Consider the following 23,893-nt stretch of genomic DNA (forward strand, 5'->3'; position numbering starts at 1 on the left):
GCGACGCGATAGTGAATCAGCGTTAGCTTGACCCCCTACACTGGAAAAAAAAATTACTAGATTGAAATAAATATTTTTTCGAATAGTACCAAGCAGAAATTTGGTAAAAAATAAATAATATTTATTTCAAATAAGATAATATTTTCTATAATTTAGAAAATGTATTATACATTTTCTATCAATCTAAAAAATGTACAATACATTTTCTAAATTATAGAAAACATTATCTTATTTGAAATAAATATTTATTTTTTATCAAAATTCTGGTACTATTAAAAAAATTTTTTATTTCAATCTAGTGAATTTTTTTTCAGTGTATTGACGACCGCGGAGGTCGAGCGAGACCTCGGCGTCGATCCTGCCGATTCTTATTCGCCCGTAACGAAGTAAAAACGGAAAAATCGCGGGGGAGAAGAGCGCAAGGGGAGAGGGGGGACGCCGTTCGTCTACCCCTCGTCATCGTCGTCGTTGTCATTGTCGTGTGTCGTCGTCGTTTATCGACGGCGACGCTTCTCGCCTCGATCGAGAAGTCACCGGCGGATGCGTCACTCACGTGCGTCTCATCGATTATCCGCGAAGTCGAATCTCTCGCGTCCTTTCATCCCGTCTCTTTTTCTGCCGATATGCGACGCGAATGGAAGACGTTTCGACGGATCGGCGATTAGGGATAATCGCGCGCCGAGTGTCACTCGATTTGTTCGAACTCGCGAGTCTCTCCTCGTCACCTCCGACGTGAATCGTCCTCGCGCGATACCAATCGCGTGTTTATCGCTGAATAAAACTGCCGACGGTTCTCACAATTGCGTGGACGCGTCGCGCGCGAACAGAGATCCCTTGCATCCGATCGTTTTATTTAATTATCGCTCGCGCGAGCGGACGTACAGCTGTCAGTTATACGAAGCTTTTATCCCATTGATCTGCCAACTGTACTTTTCGGTTAATTGTGGGTTTGCTTAAATCTTGTGAGAAAATTTCCTGAGAATCTCCGGCCTTTTCCGGAAATATTGTTATTCAAAGTTCCAGATAAAACTAATGAATTTTTTAACCAGCTTTAAATAAGCAGCTTTAAATAATTTGTTCCTTTGACATGAGAAATACTTGGTATAAATTTCGAGATAAAAAAAAAAATAAAACTCACAGACAGCTGGGCGGTCCTGAAGCAGTCGACAGATTCCTAAAAAATATAGAATTATATTATAATCGTAATATTGTATAACAAAAAAATTATCTGCAATCAAAAAATATTTTGTTTTCTTTATTTTCAGCTAATTCTTATTTATATTGCTTTGCTTAAATCTTGTGAAAAAATTTCCTGAGAAATTTCCGGCCTTTTCCGGAAATTTTATTATTCAAAGTTCCAGATAAAATTAATGAATTTTTTAACGCAGCTTTAAATAAGTTTATTTGTTCGTTTGACATGAGGAATACTTGGTGTAAATTTCGAGATGAAAAAAGATAAAACTCACCGATAGCTGGGCGGTCCTGAAGCGGTCGACAGATTCCTAAAAAATATAAAATTATATTATAATCGTAATATTGTATAACAAAAAATTATCTGCAACCAAAAAATGTTTTGTTTTCTTTATTCTCAGCTAATTCTTATTGCAAGAATTACGCCAATCTTTAACAAATATTAAAAATTAGGCGATAATTTTGAACTAAAAATTTGAGATACTATTATATTTTCATTGAATTATAATTATTATATAACATCGAAAAATGTTGTAATTAGTTTTGTTTTGTAATAAAAGTGGCATTGGTAAAAATAATTACTATATTAAAAGAAATAAAATTATTACTCTATTAATAAAAATGTCATTGTTTAAAATGTAAAATGCAATACATCTTCAACTTTTGTATCCATTTCTCATAAAAAAAACCTCATTTTCAGATTAATAAAAATAAATAATAAATTCTTCGATAAGAGTACCTCTCGCTCGCCCTGCTGCCTCTCGCTCGTCCTGCTGCCGATCCTTCTGCTTCCTTCAGGCACTCGCACAACACAAACCGATCGCGGAAAAGGATTATCGGTCGCACGCGCAATAATCGAGATACTCGCGATTATTTCACTCACGTCTGATATATTTACGGCGCACGTCGACCGAATAAGCAACGCGAAATAACTGACACCGGTCATTATTTAATTCAACACTGTCGACGCGGGTTAGAAACAAAAAACATGGCGACGCGAAGTCACAATCGCGACTCGCCCGTTACTTAATTCGACACTCCCGATATGCGTCCTGTAGGAGGAACAAACGCGAACTCGATCCACTCCGCGATGCTCGATCGCGTTCGAAACGACCAGGAAGACGAGGACGAAATCGCGGTGTACGTCACGCGGAGAAACAAATCCGTGGGACGCGAAGGCAACTTCGCGCTCGTCGTACGCGGGTTATGTCGGCCGCTCGTCGGTCAATTTATCGTTGCACGCGCTACGATTAATTCGCCGTTCGACGTTCACGCGTGCACTTGGCGGGATGGACGAGCAACGCGAAAAACGAACGACGGACGAGTCGAATGAGCGAAATGCGAGAAACGCCCGTCCAACGCACTCACCGTAACACTGTCGTGATGCTTGTTACGCGAGAAATGAGAAAGAGAGAGAGAGAGAGTCCGATTGGTTGCGTTCACGCGAGCGACTTCACTCCGATGCGCCGCTTATGCGTGAAGTTGTCCACGCTAACGCGTAAGTATCGTGAGAATAAAACGTTTATCCGAGGTACGTTTCGCCTCGATAAAATTACAGCAGATAATAGAATCTAATTACATCGGTCCGCGTTACATCTTATAGTAGTGTACTTAACCTTAACCTTGGCGAAGGGAGCTTTAAATTCGCATGCGGAGCTGCGCGACCCAGTTCATGCCAATCGTCGAATTCGAAAAAATGACGAACAGTCCCGACACTATTTCGTATATGTATCGAGTGGCACCACTGCCATTACCTTGCAGAATTAATTAACGAGCTATTATCATGAGTTTCGATCGACTCGCGGTATTCCCGATACGCGTTTTCTATGTTTCATCATACGCGCGAGGGACGTGGCTTAAATAAATTAATAAAGTTGCAAAAAGAAAGAAAACGAGAGACAGAGAGAGAGACAGAGAGAGAGAGACGCTCGATTGTTCGACGCAATATTTACTTCGCATTACGAAAAATTATCGAGAAACTGATACCGCGATATGAAAACGCGACGCTCAACGAACCGGTAGAAATACATCGTATCGGAAAAAAAAGACAATTATGCTGCAATACCTGCACCTGAACATCTCACGCATCGAGCGGCATATACACGGGCGTGAAGTGACCGTGTCGAGTTATACATATACGGCACTCGTGAAGGGAAGCGAAAACTGCATACACGATACGCGAGGTGACGCAAGGAGAGGACGAGCGAAGGAGATTTCCATGTTTCAATGCGGAGCGGATCGTCACGACGCCGGTCGTCCCCGCGGCGGTCGAGAGGAATGCGAGCGCGAGCCGAGCGCGCGCCACCTACCCACCCACTTACGCCCCCCTTCTCCCTAACCGTTCTGTTTACCTACTGCCGCGGCGATTTGTGGGCGCGCGCGCCCCGCGTCGACGAACGGCGACACACGAAGGTTATGCGAGGACGTGATTTCGGCGAAAGCGGGAGGGAAGGACGTTCGACACGTGCCGGCATCGGTCGACGGATTGGAGTGATCGCACGGTGATCGCGGTATTTGTGTGTGCATTCTTGGCAGGTGTATCGATGCCTGGTGTATATCTGCAAAGCCCGTTGGATTCGAGTTGGATGGAGCGAGAGGGAGACGGATGATGACGTGGCGTCGAGTTGGTGAGTGAATTTGTAACAATTTTGTAACGTATGGGAAAGTCACCAATACCTCCCGATGCATGTCACTGCTATGCCAATTTCTTAGACGATTATTTTTTATCGTAATTACGAAAACGTTAATTATTGTGAAATACTGGAATAGTATTGTAAAAGTCTGTACTGTCTGATAAAAGCTACTTTTTAGTTTGCGTTTGTCTTTAAAGTTTTATTGTTAGCCTTTGTTTAAAACGTAACCTAAAAACTAAGTAATATGTGATGCGTTAGTTTGGTGATCTTCCTCTTTTTTTTTTGTCTCAATTTACGACATCGTCACGTAAGTCGCAGCGCGGTGTAATTAAACATTCTTTTTCCTTATGTGTGCAATGTAAATGTGCGTATGTAAATGTAGACTAGAGTTAGCTTGAATTGTTTGAAAAATATGAAAATGTACGTTGGTATCGGCAAGATAACGCGGTAAATTAAAACGAACGTTGTTTCCATGAAACTTGACATATTTTGAACGTTTACAAATGCACGTTTATTCTTCTTGTGACGTTTCACAATTTAATTGTCGACGATAAAATATATGAGATAATTTTGAATATCTAAATCTTTACTTACTCAAAAATGCATCAGGAAAATATATTGAAAGATACTCGACCTATATTTAGAAGTGAAAAGGAAAGATTCTATAGTAAAAATAGCTTGTACAAAAGATTTTTAAAAAACTTTTATGTTTTAGTTTAGGAAATAAGTATATGAAATAAAGAAATGAGTATTGACAGGATTGGTTTAAATAATAATGAAAAACTTGGTGCACTATCAAGCTTTATTATCCTAAAATTGCATCGGGGTTTAGCTCGTGTAAATAATTTAGTAAAACATGTGATACAGTGCTGAATGTAGTTTAATCATTGTCCGTTTTACAGTAACCGTCCTATCCGTAAGAGACCTACGAAATAAATATAAAAAAATTAATCCATGAGGCGCATCTTATTTTTTAACACTAGAATTACCAACGATTAATTTATTTCTATTATTTAAATATGCTATATATACAGTATCTTTAAATAGGGTTGAAGAGGGGAAATAAATTGATCTAAATCTTAATCATTTACATATTGCGATCAAAGTCGCGGAAAGTCTAAAAATTATATTATTATAAATTTAATGAAAAATTATCATTTTGATTGCTTTGCTAGTTCTGCAGGTACTAACAATTTTTTTCTTAAACGTTGTACTCATTTTGAATGATTTAAATAAATTGTGACAGAATTCTAATAAAAATTTAAGTTAAATTATAAATTACATATATGTATTATGTGTATTAAATATAGATTATTTTTGTATTTGATATTGTATTCCACGCATATATTCCATGTACACATACATTGAGAAAAAAATGTTATTAATTTAACTAAATTTTCTAACTAAATTAAATTTGATCTACTCAAGTATTTATACATTTCAATTAACTATATAAATACTTGAATTGAAATTTGTGCATTTCAGTTAAATGCATAAATTCTTGAACTGACAAAATTTTAATTTAGTTAGAAAATTTTGTCAAGTTAACATTATTTTTTACTCAGTGTAAACTTTTAATTTTTATTGCGAATTCTATCATAACTTATAAATTATTTAAAGTCGATTCAGCTTTTTATTTAAATTTCTTTTTCAAGCATTCGTGAAAAATTTTATACTAAAAACAGTTTAATATATATCATTAATTTTATGGAATAATTATGGAAATTATGAGTTATGAGTTTGCGTTGAGTTTTCGCACGATTAATTATATAATTAACACAAAAAAAATATAATTTATACAGTTAAGTCAAATATTATTAATGAGTTCGTTGAAAGATCCCGATTATGAATTTGGAAATATCTACCACAATTTATTTTTTTCAGGCGTTGCTTCAATTTGATCCTCCTCCTCCTGATGATCCTCCTCCTGGTGATCCTCCTGATGATCCTCCTGGTTGTCCTCTTGGTGGTCCTCCTCCTGGTGGTCTTACTTCTTGTGCCGCACGTCGCACTAAAGAACTACCAGATTGACCCCTCATAAAATAATGAGCTGTGTCGATCGCTGCACCTGCAGGTCCTGTCCACACCTTTAAATAAGAATTATCTCATCTCAAGAATTATCCGACGAAATTATACAAAACAAAAAAATATTTTTCATATTTGTGTTGAAAATTTGAAACTGCCAAATATTTGTGTGTCTTAAGAGGATGCTAAACAGCCCGTCAAATTTGATCAAGGTTGATAATGTAGAGTCATTCATTTATCCTTGTTTATAAAAATATTTGCTTAAAAATACAAATGTCGTTGCGCAGGCTTTTTGCCATATAAAATATCTGCGCAACGACACCGATAGTTGTCGGTAGACGGTACAGAATAGATCCCCTGGTGCATCCAACCGAATTCGTCATCAGTGAAAACGCTTAAATGAACAAAATATGATCCAATAATATATACGAAATCTCATTAATGATGTGCATGAATGATTCTACATTATCGATCCCGATCAAATTTGAGGAGCAGTTCAGTATCCCTTTAATTCCAGAAGAAATTACAAAACATTCAGTTATACTCACTTTATTCAGGTCATCAGCTGGTGTATCGGCGAACTAAAAAGACAATTAAATGTTTTATTATGAATATAATGATAGAGCTCTATATATATAATATAAATTCGAAATGTTAACGCTAATTACGTGGTTCTAATTATTATTTTGCAAAATTAATTGTACTTAAACATCTCTAAAAGTTACTTGCAAAAGTATTGTTTAAAAAAAAAGTTATTTATATTTTCCTTTTGCTCTTTGATAATAAAAACTATAAAAGTTTGTTTTCATGTATAATTTAGGTTCTTTTTCTCTTCTCGTACTTCCTCCGAATTAGAAGAGATATACAGTTTTTCAAACGTTTAATCAATTTTCATATGTATAAGAAAGTCCGACTTATTAATAAAACGCAAGCTCGTATATTTAATTAATATCCATATTAATATAATACGCGTAATTTACATCGCTTCATTCTGAGACTATAAATGAGCTATTATCGACTTCTTACCACCGCCACGCAAAGCAACGTAAAGAGAAACAGCTTAATCATCGTGGTTCGCTTTGGTACACAAACAGTATACCTACTGGATCAACGCGGATGTTCTTTGCTATTATATAGATTCCATAATCCGCGTGACGCGTTTACGTAAAAAAAAAAAAATAAGCCGGCCGATGTGTATCCTCGCTACAATATAATGCGACTTCCGATTGTTGTCACGTCTTTTGTTTGCGCAATTTGTGCAATTATAATGTCTCGCTTCTGCGACAATCTGAATGAATTATTTTACGAAAAATGATCTTGTCGCTCGCTTTATACAACTAACGATGCGCTTCTTCGTTTATAACTTCCGCTCGCTAAGTGCAGCTAATACATATAGCACTTACAGTGTGATAATCTCTGATAATGTTCCTTGAAAATGCTCGTGTATTATATATTGCGCGTTTAATGTCCACAAATTTCTAGGTGATTGTATCTAACAATAATTAAGAGTATAATTTTTTCCATAAAGGTTAATATTGTCCATTTTTTATGAATCTCCGACGTATTATGACTTTCGTTACTTTATTCTGGATTTGATAATATCTTACTTTTAATACGTCAGCGTTATAAACATCATTTCGTGACATAACGCAAAATTCAGGGTCTAGCGACAGTGATGTAAGCGACGTAGGTTACATAATTATAATTATTTCAAATGTATATTTAATGTACATACTAATATCTCTTAACGATACATTGTATATATGACATTATATATAAAAACACTAACATATTTCAACAGATTACGTACTCTGCAAATTTTCAAAGATCTATTAAAACACCATTGAGACTATTGAAGAAAAAAATATCAGTGTAAAGAGCTTATTAATAAGAATTTATTAATAAATTGATTTGCACACACACACACACACACACACACACATCACGAGACGTGTATTCCAATTCGTCCCGTGCAAAAAATTACAGGTTGCTTTCTCGTGACTCTCTGCTAATTTGATTTACGCAAGTCCGGATTTATACGAACGGAGTAAAGTCGTGAATCGATAGTCGCTATAATCCCGCGGCTACGACATCCCCGCGACGACATAATTAATTTGTTCGCGCGAGTCGTAAAAAAGGGCAGGCGACGCTCACTCGCGGCGTAGCCTTACCGTTAACCAGCCCGAGCGTTTGCATTTATTTTACGGGCGGCCGTTTCGCGAAAGAAAGCGCTTCGAGATGCGGTGATAGCGCGGATGAAGCAATCAGAAGCGTGTCTTAACAAAACCCGTCCCGGGTGAAAATCTCGACGGAGCAACGAGGCCCCGACCAATTACCGCGGGTAACTATTCATATCGGCGTGAGTAATCTGAACTTCTCCTCCGTATGCGACGCGACGGAGATGTGATCAGGATCGTCCTCCGATGTGCGACGTTATCGCGCGCGTCCACGGATCGTCCTGTCCGAAGTATTTATTGCTCTCTGACACCGATAGATGCTTCCAGCTATCCTCTCCTGCTCCCGTACACGTTCGGTCAGTCCCCGTCGAAGAGTGCAGTGCGAATAAAGCAGGAAATTAAGTGCAAAATTAAATTAAAACACGATATTATTTTTCTTTTTACAGTACGTATAAATAACAGTGGAGTTTGCGGTTATTCCGTGAAAATCAATTTAGCTGTTTAAAAAACGCTTTTGTAACTTTGATTATTTTGCCCGCGTAATTCTCGGTGAAATAAGCGAATTTATTTAATCTATTTTATGTTATCTCTTCTGTTTCAGTGATCCCTAATAAATTCACACGTTATTTTTAACTGTGATAGCTCGTGAAAAGAATACCGATCCATGAAGTAACCGGAAGGACGATTTTGAAGCGCCGATACGATCCTTCGAGGATTACGTTAATTCGAGGAGCGCGGATCTCGCGGAGCGCTAGAGAGAGGATTTTATACGAGAGGAAAGAAAAGGGTATTAAAGCGAGAGGATTTATTACGTCGACAGTAGAAACGCGTTAAATTATATCCAAGCACTCATTTCGCATTTAATACAGCGGTAATATTTTATACGGGTGTAATTACTCGTAACTGTCTTGCCGGATATTTTCCTAAACACATACGTGACCGAAAGAGCAAGCAATTAAAAAAGCGCGGACCTGTGCGTCGCGGTGGTCACTAATGACCGTCGTTCTGCATTTACAGTTATCGCAGAGCAGTGCAAACGCGAAGGGAAAAGAGGGAACGGAAAGTAATTTATTAATATACCACGGCGCGTGCGAGCCGTATGATCCAACTAATTAATTTATTTCTGTGTATTTTCTAGTGATATTTTAGCGAGCTCGGAAAGATTGTGTATCTCATAATTAATGTACATTGAGAAGGAAAGTTTCGAGCAAATGTTAATTTTTAGCTCTTAAACGTTTAGGTATCTCTTACAGGCAAATGTATTCTATACTATTTGTAAGAGAACGACACTCAAATTTTCCTAAATATTTTATTACAATATGATTAATCAAAGTTGACTCATCAACATTATTATAGTAATCATAATAAATTATAGTAATGTAGTTATTGAACCAATACATATTTACTAATTTGCAAATTTTACTCATTCGACAAATTTTTAATATTATTATTGTTTACATAGTAAACGTACAATGCGATTTATTATATATTATAATATAATTACATTTACATTAGTTATACTCTTATGAGATAAAAGGAGTGAACTTTAATATTTAATAGAAAGGTATAAATTGAATAAACTCTGTTGCCGACCTAAAAATAAGTGAAATTTTAAGAAAACCATGTCGGGAGGGAGCCCTCTCTCTCTCTCTCTCTCTCCCTTATTTAAAGGTTAGTAGCTCTTGGCAAAGAGGACGATAGAAAAAGAAAGCATGAGAAAGCACGGCTGGCCGCGTCGATGTCGCCGAGGTTGTTCTCTCGATTGCGGAACGATTCCTGTTCTCGTAGCGTGTCCTCCGGTCACCGAGATCGTGAGGCTGCGCGAAGCGGCAAGAGAGTACGCGAGAGGCGTAGGGACGACGCGATGGTGCCCTCGCGCTCGGTTTTTCAAACGTGCCTTGGTAGGGCCTGGGGGGGGCCTGATTGCGCGGGATTCTCGCTTTGAAGTGGCACCGCCGATGTTCTCGGGCCGTCTCGACTCGTTACCTCTACGGGATCCAGCACTCTCTTTCTCTTCTCTCTCTCTCTCTCCTTCTCTTTCTTTTTCTCTTTTTCCCTTTTCCCTTTCACCTTTTCTACAACTACCGGTACAAAAGATCGGTCGAATTCTATATCGTATTTTTTCCAGCTGCGCGATATGTGTCTAAAAATTAAGTAAATTAGTCTAATAAAAGTATAACATAAAAAAATCTCTATTTGTCGATATTAATGATAGTAGAGATTTAAAATAGCGCGATGACGTAAGATAAAAGAGAGTTACGAAAAACCGAGCGTTTAATTAACGTCGTCACTTTTCACTTTCTCACCCCTTTCTCGTTGTGGACAGGGATATAAAAAGTCGAAGTGGCCGGAGCTCTAATCTTTAATCCCAGGAAGAACCCAGCTACTTTTTATCAATCCTTCAAGGGACAATTAATTATTAAGACACACTGTTCGGCTCCTGAATTTTTATTAGATACACCGCATCGCAAAAATTGTTCCAGTTAAAAGAATAATTATTATTTTGTACAAATAAAATGGGGAAAAGGCAAGAAAATGTAGATTTTAATTTTACAATTATTTAATATTGTACAAAATAATTATTCTAACAAGAATAACTTTTGCGACGTGGTGTACTCAATGAAAATTCAGGAAATAAACAGTGTGAATCTCATTTGTATATACACTAAGGAAAAAATGTTGTTAATTTGACCAAATTTTTTAACTAAATTAAATTTTGTTTATTCAAGTATTTTTATATTTCAATTAACTATATAAATACTTGAATTTAAGTTAAATGCTTGAACTAACAAAATTTTAATTTAGTTGGAAAATTTTATCAAATCAACAATACTTTTTTCTCAGTGTATATATATTAATAATTATAATTTATATATATATTATATATAGTTTTCAAAACTAATGATCTCAAGTAACGTGAATTGAAATATACAGCAAAAATTTCCACTGAGAACGTTTTATAAGATTAGAAACATGAAAAAAAAAATGTACGCGAATGTTCCTCTTCAATTCTTTTAAAGTCTTTCTTATATAAGTCGTAGAGAAGACACGAAGGTGTATTATCTCGCGCACGTGCGCTAGCTTATTCCCTTGCACCTGTACACCTGCGCACACGCGGTGTACACGCACAGGCTAACACACTCACGCCACCGTATCGTGGAATCCGCGAGTGGTGCTGTCGAGGAACGTCGCAAGAAGATAACGCGCCCTCCGAACATTTCGGATTCCAGCCGTACCAAAGAATAAACCCCCTGACTCATCCCTTTCCTCCATTCTTCCCCTCCCTTTCCCCTCGCAATCCCATTCCTTTATCTCCCTTTTCCCCGTGGCCTTTGAGCTCCTTGACTGGCCAGATAATTATGTTCCTGGCCCTTCGAATCTCTCCATAAACGTATCGACCTCGCCCTCTTCTTCCAACACTATACCTCTTTCCTCGCAGATTCTCCGTCTCCTCTGTAATTCTACTTCACGTCCCATCTCAACATTCTACTCGATGATTCTTCTCTTTCTATCGTGCGCTTTTCATTGTCCTCATTCTTCTCTTTATCCGGATTAACAGAGTCGTCCCGGAAAACTAGTGGCGAAGAATCCAATTTTTTCAGAAAAATTGATTTGATTGATATTTAATTTTTTTTCAATAATAAAATTCTGACAGTTGGAGTTTCCCTACTTGATTGTCACACTGGCAAACAATCCGAATAAGATATTAGATAATGACGCGAAGAAAATTCCGCCACGCGATTGCGACGGGATATGAATTTCCAGATTCTTCGGGGAACGCGCGTAGGGGGCTGCTGGGGTGGAGCGGACCGGTGCGAGACCGGGCAATTACATCGAGGAACAATTACAGGTTGGCACGTCCTCGCGGTCCGCCGTCGCGGCTTTTTCTGCGTCCTGGGATTCCGACGACGGCGAAAGAACGCCTTACGAGGGAAGCCCCTTTCGCGGTACGAGAAGCAGAAAGAGAGAAGGAAGAGAGAGAGAGGCGGGATCCTCTCGAGTTAAATCCTCGATGTCCCGAGACCCGAAACGCGAAAATTAACCCTCTGCGCCGTAATTTGTTTTCACGTTACTGGCTAGAGGAAAAAAGAAACGCTTTGTACGAATAAATAGTTTTGCACATTGTTTTCTAAATGTTGCAAGTGAAATTGTATAACAAAAGACTTTACAGTTTTCCGCACGACGCAACAGCGAGGCATCCCGAGCCTGTTCTTGTGGAAGGCCGTAAACGTTTACCACGCCTTTACTGCCACAGAAGATAATGCTGACTAAAGGTTAACGACTATCACAGCGGATGCTCGCTTTAAGGATTCATCACTTGCGATCGGTCGAGCCGATTATCGTTCCGGATAACCTGCGCTGTTTTCCTTCGACGAGCCGCTAATTAATCTGTCGAGTGTTAACTGCTGTTTTGAATTAGAGACGAATTTTTTCGGACTCTAATTTCTACTGCAGTTTAAACGATTTTATTAACTATAGTATCACTATATAATTTGAAAGGTTTTATTTAATAACATAGAGAAACAATATCGACAAACTATATATATCTTCAAAGTTCGAAATCGATACAATCAAATTCCCGAAATAAAAAAAAAGTGAAGATAACTCTACGGTGTGTAGAGGAAATTAATCGGAATGCAACAATTTACAAACGTATTCGTACCATTACATAGGATGGGAATAGATTTTTATCGTCGCGAGAGATCGTTCAAGTAATATTATTATAGTACCAATGTAATATTTTTTTTATACGAGCCACTGGAATAATTGTCGGGTGTGCATACGGTTGTTGCGCGGACCGCAAAAAATCGCGGAATCCTGAAAATGCTTTACGACGCGGCGCGTTTTACGGTATCAACCGCGCGCACGTACGTGTCGATTTACGCGTGAAGACGATTTTTCTAATGGCGTTTTACGACGCCGCGCCGCGTGTAATCCTTCCCTATCACTCGCCGAGTTAGCGAAGATGCGGATGCGCTCTCGCGGGGAGAAAAAAAAAAGGATTTATACGAGCACGCATCTAATATCCGTCTGCATCCCCTGCATTCAATTATCCGTAATTAGTTTCCGCGATTGTGCACGCTTCCTGTCGTCCCGTTAATCCCCATCGCCACGATTTCACCAGCTACTGACTCACTCGGTCGACTTGGACCGATCTCTCGCGAGATCATCACGCTAACCTTGAAGTTAGCGACCTTCGCGCGATTGTGCCACAATGCATTTACACGCGTGCGAGTGAAGTCACGGTTAACCGCGATAATAATTTGATGATATTTTTGCCGATAATTTAGTGATTTTAAAGCGAAATTTTTACTTGATTTTCTCGCTGCCAGATTTTAAGGGATATCTTCAAAATTGTCAAGATAAAGATTTGATTTAAAAAATTTTAGTTAATGAAGATTCTATTTGTCATCTCCTCTTTCATGTTTTGAGGATGTTTTAATTCTACAATATCAGTTTAAAAACTGAAAGCGTTTTAGATTTATTCTTTTTTTCCTAATTAATAACGAAATAAAAAATTTGCAGCTACAGTTTTAGGTACACGTAAATATAAGTTTCAAATGAAGTAAAAATAGATTTAAATACTTTTGAACGTTTATTAGAATTGTTTTAGTATATGTAAAAAAATTTAATTTGTAATGCTTCTTCCTAGTCAAAATAAGTAATTAAAAAACGCGATTTTACGTAAAAATCAAAACCAAATAAGAAATTAAGTTTAATTTAATTTAAATTGATTTAAAATAAAATTTTGAATCAATAAGAGAATTATACTTAAATTTTATACACAACACAATAGAACAATCTATGAATGTAAAAGAAACTTTGGGGAAAAATAACTTTTGAAAAACAAAATTGAGCTGTGACATACATTCTTAAACCATGCCGAAATTGCTTTAAAATTCTCACAGAGTGCCACTAACAGTAAAGTTAGTGAAACGACGAATCACATCGCACAAAGAGGTCAGCTGGAATCCGCGATTACTAAGTTCGATCACAATATATATTGCCTGTAATACCGGGGTAATATAAACGTCCGTACCATTTGACGAAGCGCAATTATTCCACGTAATTTATTATATACACGACTGTTAGCAAATTACTTTTTCAATGTAGTCCCACTTGACACAGTTGCTTAAGATCAAACTCGTCGACATCGGTCAACTTACCGCAATCGGTTCTCTGTTTTCTTTACTTACAATATTGACTGCAATACACATAGAAGCGATAAGAAGATCTTTAAATCCACTTTAAGCCTCTCTCGACAAACCTTACCTTAGACATACTTATTTTATTCTTTTCTAAATCAAATTAAACCTCTCTTCGGCCATAATCCACGTCGGCTCGTAGGACTTACCCCTCATTTTATTAATTATGGATTCATAAGAGAGAATAGACTTTCATGTACAGTTTCAGAAAAGAGGTGAGGAATCGCTTAAATTGACATTTAACTGATGATGCTCTTATTGTTAACTGAACAGGTCGCGTAGCGTATAATAACCGCGGCCCAAGCCTCCTCCGATTGTGCTGATGACTTATCGATTTATCGCCGTGTCCACGTGGATCGAGGAGCCGGAGTTGTCCCAGGTTCGGGCTCCAGGTCGCGCCCCGGGGGTCGCGGGGGTCACGCGTCTCGCCGACGCGATGATTGGCGGAATGTTGTGCGCCGTTTTACGAGGCTCCGGGGACGAGCGAAAAAGGGAGAAACGAGCACCGCTGTGGACCGCGAGTGAAGCGGCGATGTCGGGGAGACGACGAGTAGGCCCCACGAAGGGCAGGAAAAGGAGGAAGGGAGGAGGGGGGGGGGACGGCGCTGGAAGCGCGCGCGCCGCTGCAGTTATAATTTGATACAACGCGGCTATAAAGAGGATTACGCGTATAGATGGCTATAATTTTCGTGGAAAATAACGTTGGGCAGCCCTTTCCAGTCTTCGCGCGGGCGCCTCACGTCCTTTAGCCTTCCCTCGCCTTTCTTCGCGTCCCTTTCGCGGCGGCTCCCCTTCCCGCTCTTCCCCTTCGGCTCGTACCCTCGCTCGCCTTGCCTAACATATCACGGATCCGTGATGACGCGTTAAACTCGAGATTCTTGGGTGTGCGAACGGGTGTTCGCGGTGTCCACGTGGAAAATTATTTTGTCTTATCAGCAAACGGCAAAGTAAATCCGCGTGTGCGCTTGAAGGAAATCTCGTGCTGCCATAATAGACTCTTCAACTACTTCGAAATAGCTTCGAAGAGATACTTCGTAATAATTAAATAACAATTAACTCGCGGCGCTGTAGGGAATTCGAGAGTGTTATATTTTTCTCCTTTCAAAATCTGTTATAAATTGCGATAACAGTTTCGATATCGATTACAAGGTGTGGCAATGCTGAGAGAGGGTTAATCTCTTTTTTTTTCTTTTTTTTTTTTTAAACTCTTCCTCTCGGCGCCTCCTGCGCGCGACTCTGGACGAAAGAAAAATTCTGATTTATCCGCGCCAAAACATCGGGCTTGCAGCGTCAATTTCGCACGTCCGCACGGTGGAGGATAATTCGTTATGATCGCTCGCTATTAAAATCCGTCCCAATTAAGGGCTCCGTGCGAGAGAGGCACGGCAAAAAGGGGCGCTCCGTGGGCGAGGAAGGGTCACAGTGCGGTGCGCTGACCAGGTCAGAACGATTCAGCCGATCGGGCACGGCTTATTTTCGGGGTCAAGCCATAAGCGACCTGGAAGCTCCCTCTCGCGCGGAAGGGGGGAGCGGGGGTGCGGGGCGGGGCGTGGCGGCATAAACAAACCGCGCGGCGCGGCGCGGTGTTTTGCGAAACAACAAATCAAACCGACACCTCCGCCCGGTATAATCAGCTAATTCGCGATAACAACTTAATTCGGGCCTCCGTAGGGCCCCGATCAAACAAAGTGTAACCACTTAATTTAGCCTAACGACCGGGGGTGGGGTGCCCGGCGCACCGCGGAGGTGCGAGTGCGCACACACGGTGTTGTTTGCCGATCGATCGCCGCATCCCCCTCTCCCCCGATCGATTATCGGTCCCGTCGTTACACGGTAATGATCATTGCCCGCACATGTGCACGTCGGGCCCGAATTTCGAGAGCATCTCGCGGAAACGCTCAATTCTACACCGTGCGGCAAAAGTGCAGAGTATCCCGGAGTTAGAGGCGGAACTATAAAGGAAAAAAAAAACAGAGACGATAACAATTGAACGATACTCGTGATAATCCCGATAGCAATAACACCGGCAGATAACAGAAACGATGAATAATGGTAACTATTACTTTCGCTGCTTTAACTGTTATCTCGTTTTGCGCTTTCCATTCTTTGTGAGCGTATGCAAACACTTCAACGAATGGCAAGAGCGGTCTGAGTTAGCCGTACGTGTGTACAGTAAAAACTTTGAGTCGCACGATAAAAAATCGCGACGGTGAACTACGACGGTTCCTCGGGAGGCAAAGAAAATATACGTAACGTTGTAAAAGGCCACGTTTACCCACCTTCATCGTGCTTCCTCTCTACCTGCTTACGAGAGCTCGCCACGCGTGATATATGACTCGGCGAACCCGGACGTATCTTCTGTGAGTATTACGAGCGTCAACAGTCTGATGTACTGTAACCCCTTCGGTTTACCGCGCGAATATTTTCACCGGTAAAGAGTAACTTTCCTCGCGAAAACATCGCGAAAATCCTTAAAAGAATAGAGACGGAGAGGACGGAGGGGGAGGGGACAGGACGGGGCGAGGGGAGGTGGAAGAAAAGTTTAACGCTTGATATAACATTTAACTTAATATTCAGCATAGCGCTCGGCGCGCACACGTATCGTTTCTGAATATACGCGTTATTCACAATTTATCACGTGGCGCGAATAATATTTCACTACGCGTTATTTTTACATGGTACGCGTGATTTATTAACGAGGAAGGCTATAAGCATTTAAATAGTCACTCGGTACCGAATTAAGCCGTGGCGCAGACTAAATTTATGCGAATAATTAAATCTTCATCACGCTGATCACGTCTCGTCAATTTATCTTAATCGATGTTACAAACGACTTCTGCCTCGGGGATATATAACTTTTCGAAGGTAAATTAGTAAAAATGGTTCGCGAATTAAGACGTCGTCGCTGCCTTCCCTTTGTTTTATTAATACGAAAGCAAATCGGGGTCCGGCGACGGCCTCAAGAAACCGACGAAACAGTGATGAAGCGAGCTCGGGCTGCAAGGCCGTTGCCCCGGCAATGATTTCACAAGATTGCCGGGCATTAATTAACGCACGGTAGAAATAAAGTGATAACAGTACCTACGTCCAGACAATGATTCATGTTTCTAGCATTGCATCTCCGCCCTGCTACGCCACTGGATGAGTTATACGTAGTCGCAGAGAGGATGACGAGGAAAGGAAAGAAGCGCCCGACGATGTAATTATTAACGGCGGTCATTAAGGGATCATCGCGGAAAAAAAAGGCCACGGGGCGCGCGTTCGATAAATTTACGACGACGACCGAAAGGGAAACAAAGGACTCGCCTGAAAAAGCGCACCGAAGTCGAAATTTTGGTTTAACCAAATAATTCTTACCGATTTATTTTCTCCGTTCCTCCGTGGATGCTGAATCGAGCCACGTGTGCGAGAATGTTGCTTAAAAAAAAAAAAACGCGAGATAGCTCTACAATTCTCGTTAGCGCTAACGACGGTTCCCTTCGATACGTACCTCGGACAAGAAGCGATATTCAGTAGGCTTTATTTAAGACGTTTCCAATGTATGTATTTCTACCGGAGGAGAGGATGTACGGTAGGCAATGGAACTCTCGTTAGAGATTTGAAGGTTGTTGTTGTCCTAGTGACTTTTCGCTGATCACCCTCGTAATTACCCACCTAACGCGGCCGGCGTTATCGCAACGTGCAACTATTATTCGAAAATAAGTACAAGACGCGCCGATGTACGGACAGGAGGGACCACACGCTCTCATCCCGCCGTCGCGGCTCCCTTTCGCACGCAGCGACATTCCATTTGTTAATTTTCCCCCTGTATGTAAAATCGATTAAGGATATGTCCCGCGCTCGGTGATTTGCGACGGAAAGACAGTGTAAGGTCGGCGCGCTTAACTGACGGATTAACTATTGCGATAACTCCATAATTTATTTCGACGCAGGTGCGCGCGCTGCGTCTTGTCCAAAACAAGATATATTCTCCTCATTTCTCTTTCTCTCTCTCTCTCTCACTCTTCGTTTACTTTCTGCGTTACTCGACACGTTTTGTGTTCGCGGTGCTTGGTTTTTGGGAAGAAAAAGCGAGGCGCGATTTTTTTATGCGGTAAAACGTCGCTTCGTGAAATAAAGTTTTACAATTTAAACTAATTTGAAAAAGTCCGTTGTCGTTGTAAAGCGAAGAATTATAAGTCTATATGTAGATTCTGTTTCTCAAATAATCAACGTACAAAACAATTACACCTACACATAATTTTTTCAATATTTTGCGTTTTTTTTTTTTACTTATTTTTATTATTGAGTAAAATAATTTCAGTGACATATTTTTGTTAATTTTCTCGAATTTTCATATGGGACAAAAAGCGAAAATTTTACAGTTTAAATATTCTTTTATGATTAAACAATTAAAGTTTTATTTTTAATGAAATGTTATAACAATAAGTAGCTCCCTAAGAATTCAAAATTAATAAAATTAGGAACATTTCTGTGTAATTTATATATTCAAAAAAACATACAAGATCAAATTACCAGTATTTTGGACATTGTTAATTATTGAGTCATTTATTCTATCATTTTTTTTTTTTTATCGAATTGAATTCTTATCGCTAATCTCTGTGGAAATCGTAGAAGCGCGAAAACTTTACATCTTCCCGACGGGAAAATAAAACTGATGCAGTTTGACGTGTGGGTATGTGTGTGTGTGTGTGTATGTGTGTGAGTGTGTGTATGAGATTTGTGCGCATAGATCACGCTTCGACCGCGCGGGGTGGAACGTGGGGCAAAGTAATACCTACGTGCATGGCTGCGAAGGCATTGTTCCGATGACTTATGGAAGGCGGCTATACATCCCGCGAAACGTCCCGCAATAATACACGCTCTTACGGCTTACGCTGAACCGCAGTGAAATATCGGCAGCATTAATGACCCTCGTAAAGCCCCTCGCATTTGTTAATGGCGCATTCCTGCATGTAAGCGCCGCGCTCCACTTTGCGTCTCCGCGAACGAAGAAACGCATCCCTCGAACGATTTGTCCGTTTCCGGGGCGGCAGATAAGCGCAAGGGGTACAATAAATATATTGGGAATTAAAAAAAAAATGACGGGGAAATGTCGAAGAAGTGAATTATGAAGATAGGGATTTGTGAAATAAATGTCTTGATGCGACTGACAGAGAGAATATCGATGACGAAGGTAACTTAAGAGACTATTCAGAAGCACCATATCGAATTATCATCGGAGAGATCGTGTGCGGCTGTTCATGACGCTGCGAAAAGCGCGGACGTTCCGTTACTTACCAATAATTATTTAAATAAGTCGAGCTGTCACGCTTTCCGTATCTAAAAGGATACGGCAATTAAGGATGGTTCGAGGGGCGATTAGGGCAACGGCTCAAACGATTCTCGCAGATTACGGATAGGCCGCGTGCGCGATGCAAAAGCAGCTGATAGTCGCATAACTGATATCCGGCGACCGTTATTGTCAAAGATGCCGTTACGGACGGCATTTTCTTTCTCGAATGGATCGCGCGAGTAACAGCCATAAATTATACCCTTTTTCCGTAATCTTCCCCTCCCCCTCCATCTTTTTTCAAAAATGTTATTTCATCTCAGAAATCTATGTGCGCCCTGGATCTAATTTCGTGCGAAAAGTCACGCGAAAACTGAATTAATAAACTAGAACTGTCAAAAAGTAACTTTCTTCTATAATTTTCTTTTATAATTAGGAACTTTCTTGGGAAGACTATTTTTTATTAAAATTTCGATTTTTCATTTACTACACAAATTTAATGAAAAAAAAACTTGTCATCAAAATGAAAGACTCACACACATTTCGAATTCGATATTCGAAAGAGAGACGTGTACTTTTTAATGTCCAGCAAGAAATCGCCGGCTCCACTAATTATATTGTCATATTCCGACGCAAAAAGCTCCGGACCGTCCAGCTATAACTCATTAACACTCGTCCATGTCCACGTGTGGTTTCTCGGTGGGTTTAACCGTGACGCCCCACCGGGGATGGCTTCCTCGGTTTCACGCGGATAAGCCACGCGCGATTAAGAGTAGTTACGGCCGTTAAACAACGTTTCCCGGTGATGTCCGGCGATGCTTGTAGGTCCGCGTGTATAAGTCCACCGGTACGAAAGCTGGTGGTCGCCCAACTCAGGATCGGAGCTGGCGAGACATTGTAATGGTAACGCTCGAATCAAACTCTGATTATTTCAAATCACTGCGGTATTTAATTAAGAACATTTTATCAATGAAAAAAATTGTGCTTTGTATTACAAAAAGCAAGTTAAAGCTATACGACAATGAGCGTAATCACAATAATTTGATTATATAAGCAAGTCATATGCGAATAACTTACCGAAGGAGATACAGATTTATTAGACGTACAATTTTTTAATAATAAGCAATATAGTCTTGATTAAAGTGAGATAATAAGTTTAAAAATTTAGAAGTAGCTCTTTTTTGCATTTTTAAAAGAGGTTTATTTTATTAGATACGCATTATATACTTTTGACTGTATATTAAATAAATACCTTTATGCTGATTTAATATAAATAATGGCCATAGTATTTATCCATGCAAATCGAGCTTTAAAATGTTATCAAAATTTTAATTAAATTGATCGAATAACTTTTGAAATATCGTAATTATTTGTAAATATTTTAATAATATTTCTTTTAGAAAAACCTCGCTTATGAAATTACAAATATGAATATCTCGAAAAAAAAATGTAAATTTGACATTCCACAACTTCATAAATTTTGATTGGATTTGAATAAAATTTTATTTATCTAGACGCTTACATAATATTTGAAGAAAATACAAAAGAAATCGAAAAATTGTTTTTTTTCTTAGCTTTCATCAATTTATTACCTGTCTTTAAATAATTTCCATGGAAAAAGAGGCAAGTTCTGATGATGACGATTTCTGATGTTATCCGCAAACAGGTGCCGGTTTTCCAAGCCGATCCTGGCTATAATTAATAACGGCGACTGTTGTTGTCAAAGCGCGAGCCACCGTGGAGTGTCCCCCGTGGTAAATGAAGAGAGACGCGCACGAATAGAATAAATTAATCCTTACACTGCGCGACCGGCTGTGACGAGCATGAAACCAGATTTGTCGCGAGGAACACACGTTGCGCGCATCCTTTATTACGCGTTTGTCCGCGAGATTATTTCCCCTCCCCCCCCCCCCACTTCTCCCTCCTATCTTATATTAATATAAAAAAATAATTAGAGTTTTAGTAGCACTTTTCATAGCTTCCTTGTAAAAATAAAAAGCAATTCTGCATTTCTTGTACTAAAAAATCTAACAAAAAAAAATGCGCTAACTTCATGAAGTTAGCACGACACTTCCCCTATAATACATAAGATAATACGTAAGCAATAAATATGATCAATTTTAATATCAATTTATAATGAGGATTCGAAAATTGTTCAAAGTCCGACGAATTTTCGAGCTCGCCAAATCAAAATCTAATCTGACGCGATACGATACGCATCGTAGAAGCGACGCACGATATCTCGCAGTTAATTGAACGCGTGCGGCTTTCTGCAATGCATATATAGTGTCCGAGTCCTCTTTAAATTACACTGCTCGCGATCGCCGCCGCGTGTAGATACCGAAGCCATAAATTGCAGCTATAGCGCGCGCACGCGGGGCATAGACACGTGCTATGTCATGTACGCACTATTCATAGTATAACGCCCATCCGTAGCACGCGAAGCACCTCTAATCGTGTATCGTCCGCTCCCGAGTCGATTTTCCCCCCCTCGAGTCGGACTCGGAATTAACTCTCCACCTTTGGACGAGAGCGCTCGTCACCTCGACCGCACACTCGGCAGCCTACTGCGCATCCTTAAACAAACAAAATGCAATGCCGCGAGCCGAAGAGGAAACCCCCGCGCGGGTTGATGGAAGCGGGACGGGGCGCGAAACGTGAGGCGGCGAATGAAACGCGCCGGGAATTACGCGCCCAGAGATCTGTGTGCGTGCCGCGTGTATCGAGAATTATCTCGGAAACCACCGTGACGACGGCCCGCCAAATACAAGGAGGACGAAACCGCACACGGGACGCGTGACGAGACCGAAAAAGGAACGACGAGGCGTGAGAGCCGATGGCGACGGATCCCGCGTTCGGCGAGGACGAGGAAGAGGAGGAACGAGAAGAGGAGAGCAAATGGGAATCAGGTCGGAAGAGATCACGAAAGGGAGGTGAAAGGGAAAGGGACAGATGGAAATTTCTCTTAAGTCGTTAAGCCCTATTGAAAAGATTAATTTTATGCAAGTTGATGATTTTGGCTACGCCTGCTGTGTAATATGTCGAATTACGCGGTTTAGCGAAAAGTCTTGTACTATGGAATGACGCGGGAAGACAGCCGATGTATGTACATACATGCTTATGTAATGCTTTCATATATGCTGAGGAATCATGTTCCTTTTTCTCTCGTTTGTCCCTAACGTGCGGACTACGTAGTGACTATACGAGCATAGGATTCGAGCAAGTGATAAGCAACCAAATTCTTGTGAATTTTGTAAGCGTGATTCGTATTATAATTTTGATTTGTTGCGCTTCTTTACTTTAATTTTTTTTTTTTTTACAAAATAATAAGTCTTTCTCTCTTTTTCAATCAAAAGGATGAATAAAACTCTCCCTTTTTTTTACATATTCTCTAAATTACAATCGGGAAAATTACTGAAATCAGTGATATAAATACACTGATCTTTTAATGATTATACATTAATTCTAAAGTAAAAATTACTTAAAGCCAGTAGATACTCACTAATTATCACAATCATAAATATGTATATCACTGCAAATTAGTGAAAATACACTGATTGCAATTTAGAAACCTACGAGGAATAGTATAATTACAGACCTTGTTTCATCCTCTCAACGAAGAGGACGAACCTCGCTTCGCGTGGAAAGTTGAAAACTTATAACAAGTAGTGCGAAATATCGAAGTATTATTCTTATTTAATTCAAATTCGAATTAAAGCTATATAGTTTGAATAAAGATATATATATATATTTTTATGTGACTTTATCCTATCCCCTATCCATGTATTTTGCAATGCGAAGAGAGGTTCTCCTCACATTACTTTCAACTTGAACGTAAACTTTGTATCCAAAAGTTACATTCTATTTATGAAAATGTTTAAAAAATAATTTTTTAACAACAACGGAAAAAGTTAGTGATCTTGATCTCCTTGAAGGTGAACATCAAGGTCAGTTTGTCATTTAGGGCTGGCTAAGCAAAGGGAAAAATTTGCCATATCTTATTACACAAAAGAAAATCACGGGTGTTTTCATTTAAATATAATAAAATTTCAACAGTTCTTAGTCCGGGGTGTCGAGTGATACTCGCCATATTATTATCCCCATTTAATGCCTGCGGGCCGAAATTTAGTGCCGGGCCGAAAAGTAGTGTGTCCGAGATGAAAGGAAGCGTGCGCTCGTTGAAATGAGATAGTCCGCGGCACGGTGGTGAGGAAGGGAGGGAAGACCGCAGAGAGCTGGCAGAAAAATGGAAATGCTCACGAGCAACGCATCGGGAATGCCAGATCCTTTTCAGCGATCGGCACCTCTCTCTATTCATTGTGTCATCGGCCATTCTTACTCGCTGCCTTTTGCCATTGGCGAGAGCCTCTAATTTGTGTGCCTAATTCA

The 23,893-nt window shown here is 39.8% G+C and overlaps 3 protein-coding genes and 1 long non-coding RNA gene across 5 annotated transcripts in view; 1 reads left to right on the forward strand and 3 right to left on the reverse strand.

Moving 5' to 3' along the window:
- Positions 1-271: 271 nt before the first annotated feature.
- LOC105831228 lies at positions 272-3,536 on the reverse strand. The gene is made up of 3 exons (XM_036291106.1): positions 1,931-3,536; positions 1,467-1,502; positions 272-1,174 (listed from the first exon to the last, which is right to left on the reverse strand). The coding sequence occupies exons 1-3, from the start codon at positions 2,135-2,137 to the stop codon at positions 1,052-1,054; spliced, it is 366 nt and encodes a 121-aa protein (XP_036146999.1). The 5' UTR covers positions 2,138-3,536; the 3' UTR covers positions 272-1,051.
- Positions 3,537-3,684: 148 nt separating this feature from the next.
- LOC105831229 (uncharacterized protein C05D11.13) overlaps positions 3,685-23,893 on the forward strand; it is a 29,634-nt gene continuing 9,425 nt past the window's right edge. For both annotated transcript variants that reach the window (XM_012671223.3, XM_012671224.3), the window contains exon 1: positions 3,685-3,818. The gene's annotated coding sequence lies outside the window, so the exon portion shown is untranslated. The remainder of the gene's footprint in view (positions 3,819-23,893) is intronic.
- LOC114254221 lies at positions 4,609-6,976 on the reverse strand. The gene is made up of 4 exons (XM_028189880.2): positions 6,876-6,976; positions 6,398-6,430; positions 5,690-5,911; positions 4,609-4,749 (listed from the first exon to the last, which is right to left on the reverse strand). The coding sequence occupies exons 1-3, from the start codon at positions 6,915-6,917 to the stop codon at positions 5,717-5,719; spliced, it is 270 nt and encodes an 89-aa protein (XP_028045681.1). The 5' UTR covers positions 6,918-6,976; the 3' UTR covers positions 4,609-4,749; positions 5,690-5,716.
- Positions 15,422-22,414, reverse strand: LOC118644174. Its single transcript, XR_004964348.1, has 2 exons — positions 21,097-22,414; positions 15,422-20,388 (listed from the first exon to the last, which is right to left on the reverse strand). It is a non-coding gene; the product is annotated as an uncharacterized LOC118644174 (long non-coding RNA).

Source organism: Monomorium pharaonis, chromosome 8 (assembly GCF_013373865.1).
Source record: "Monomorium pharaonis isolate MP-MQ-018 chromosome 8, ASM1337386v2, whole genome shotgun sequence".
Classification (NCBI taxonomy): Eukaryota; Metazoa; Arthropoda; class Insecta; order Hymenoptera; family Formicidae; genus Monomorium; species Monomorium pharaonis.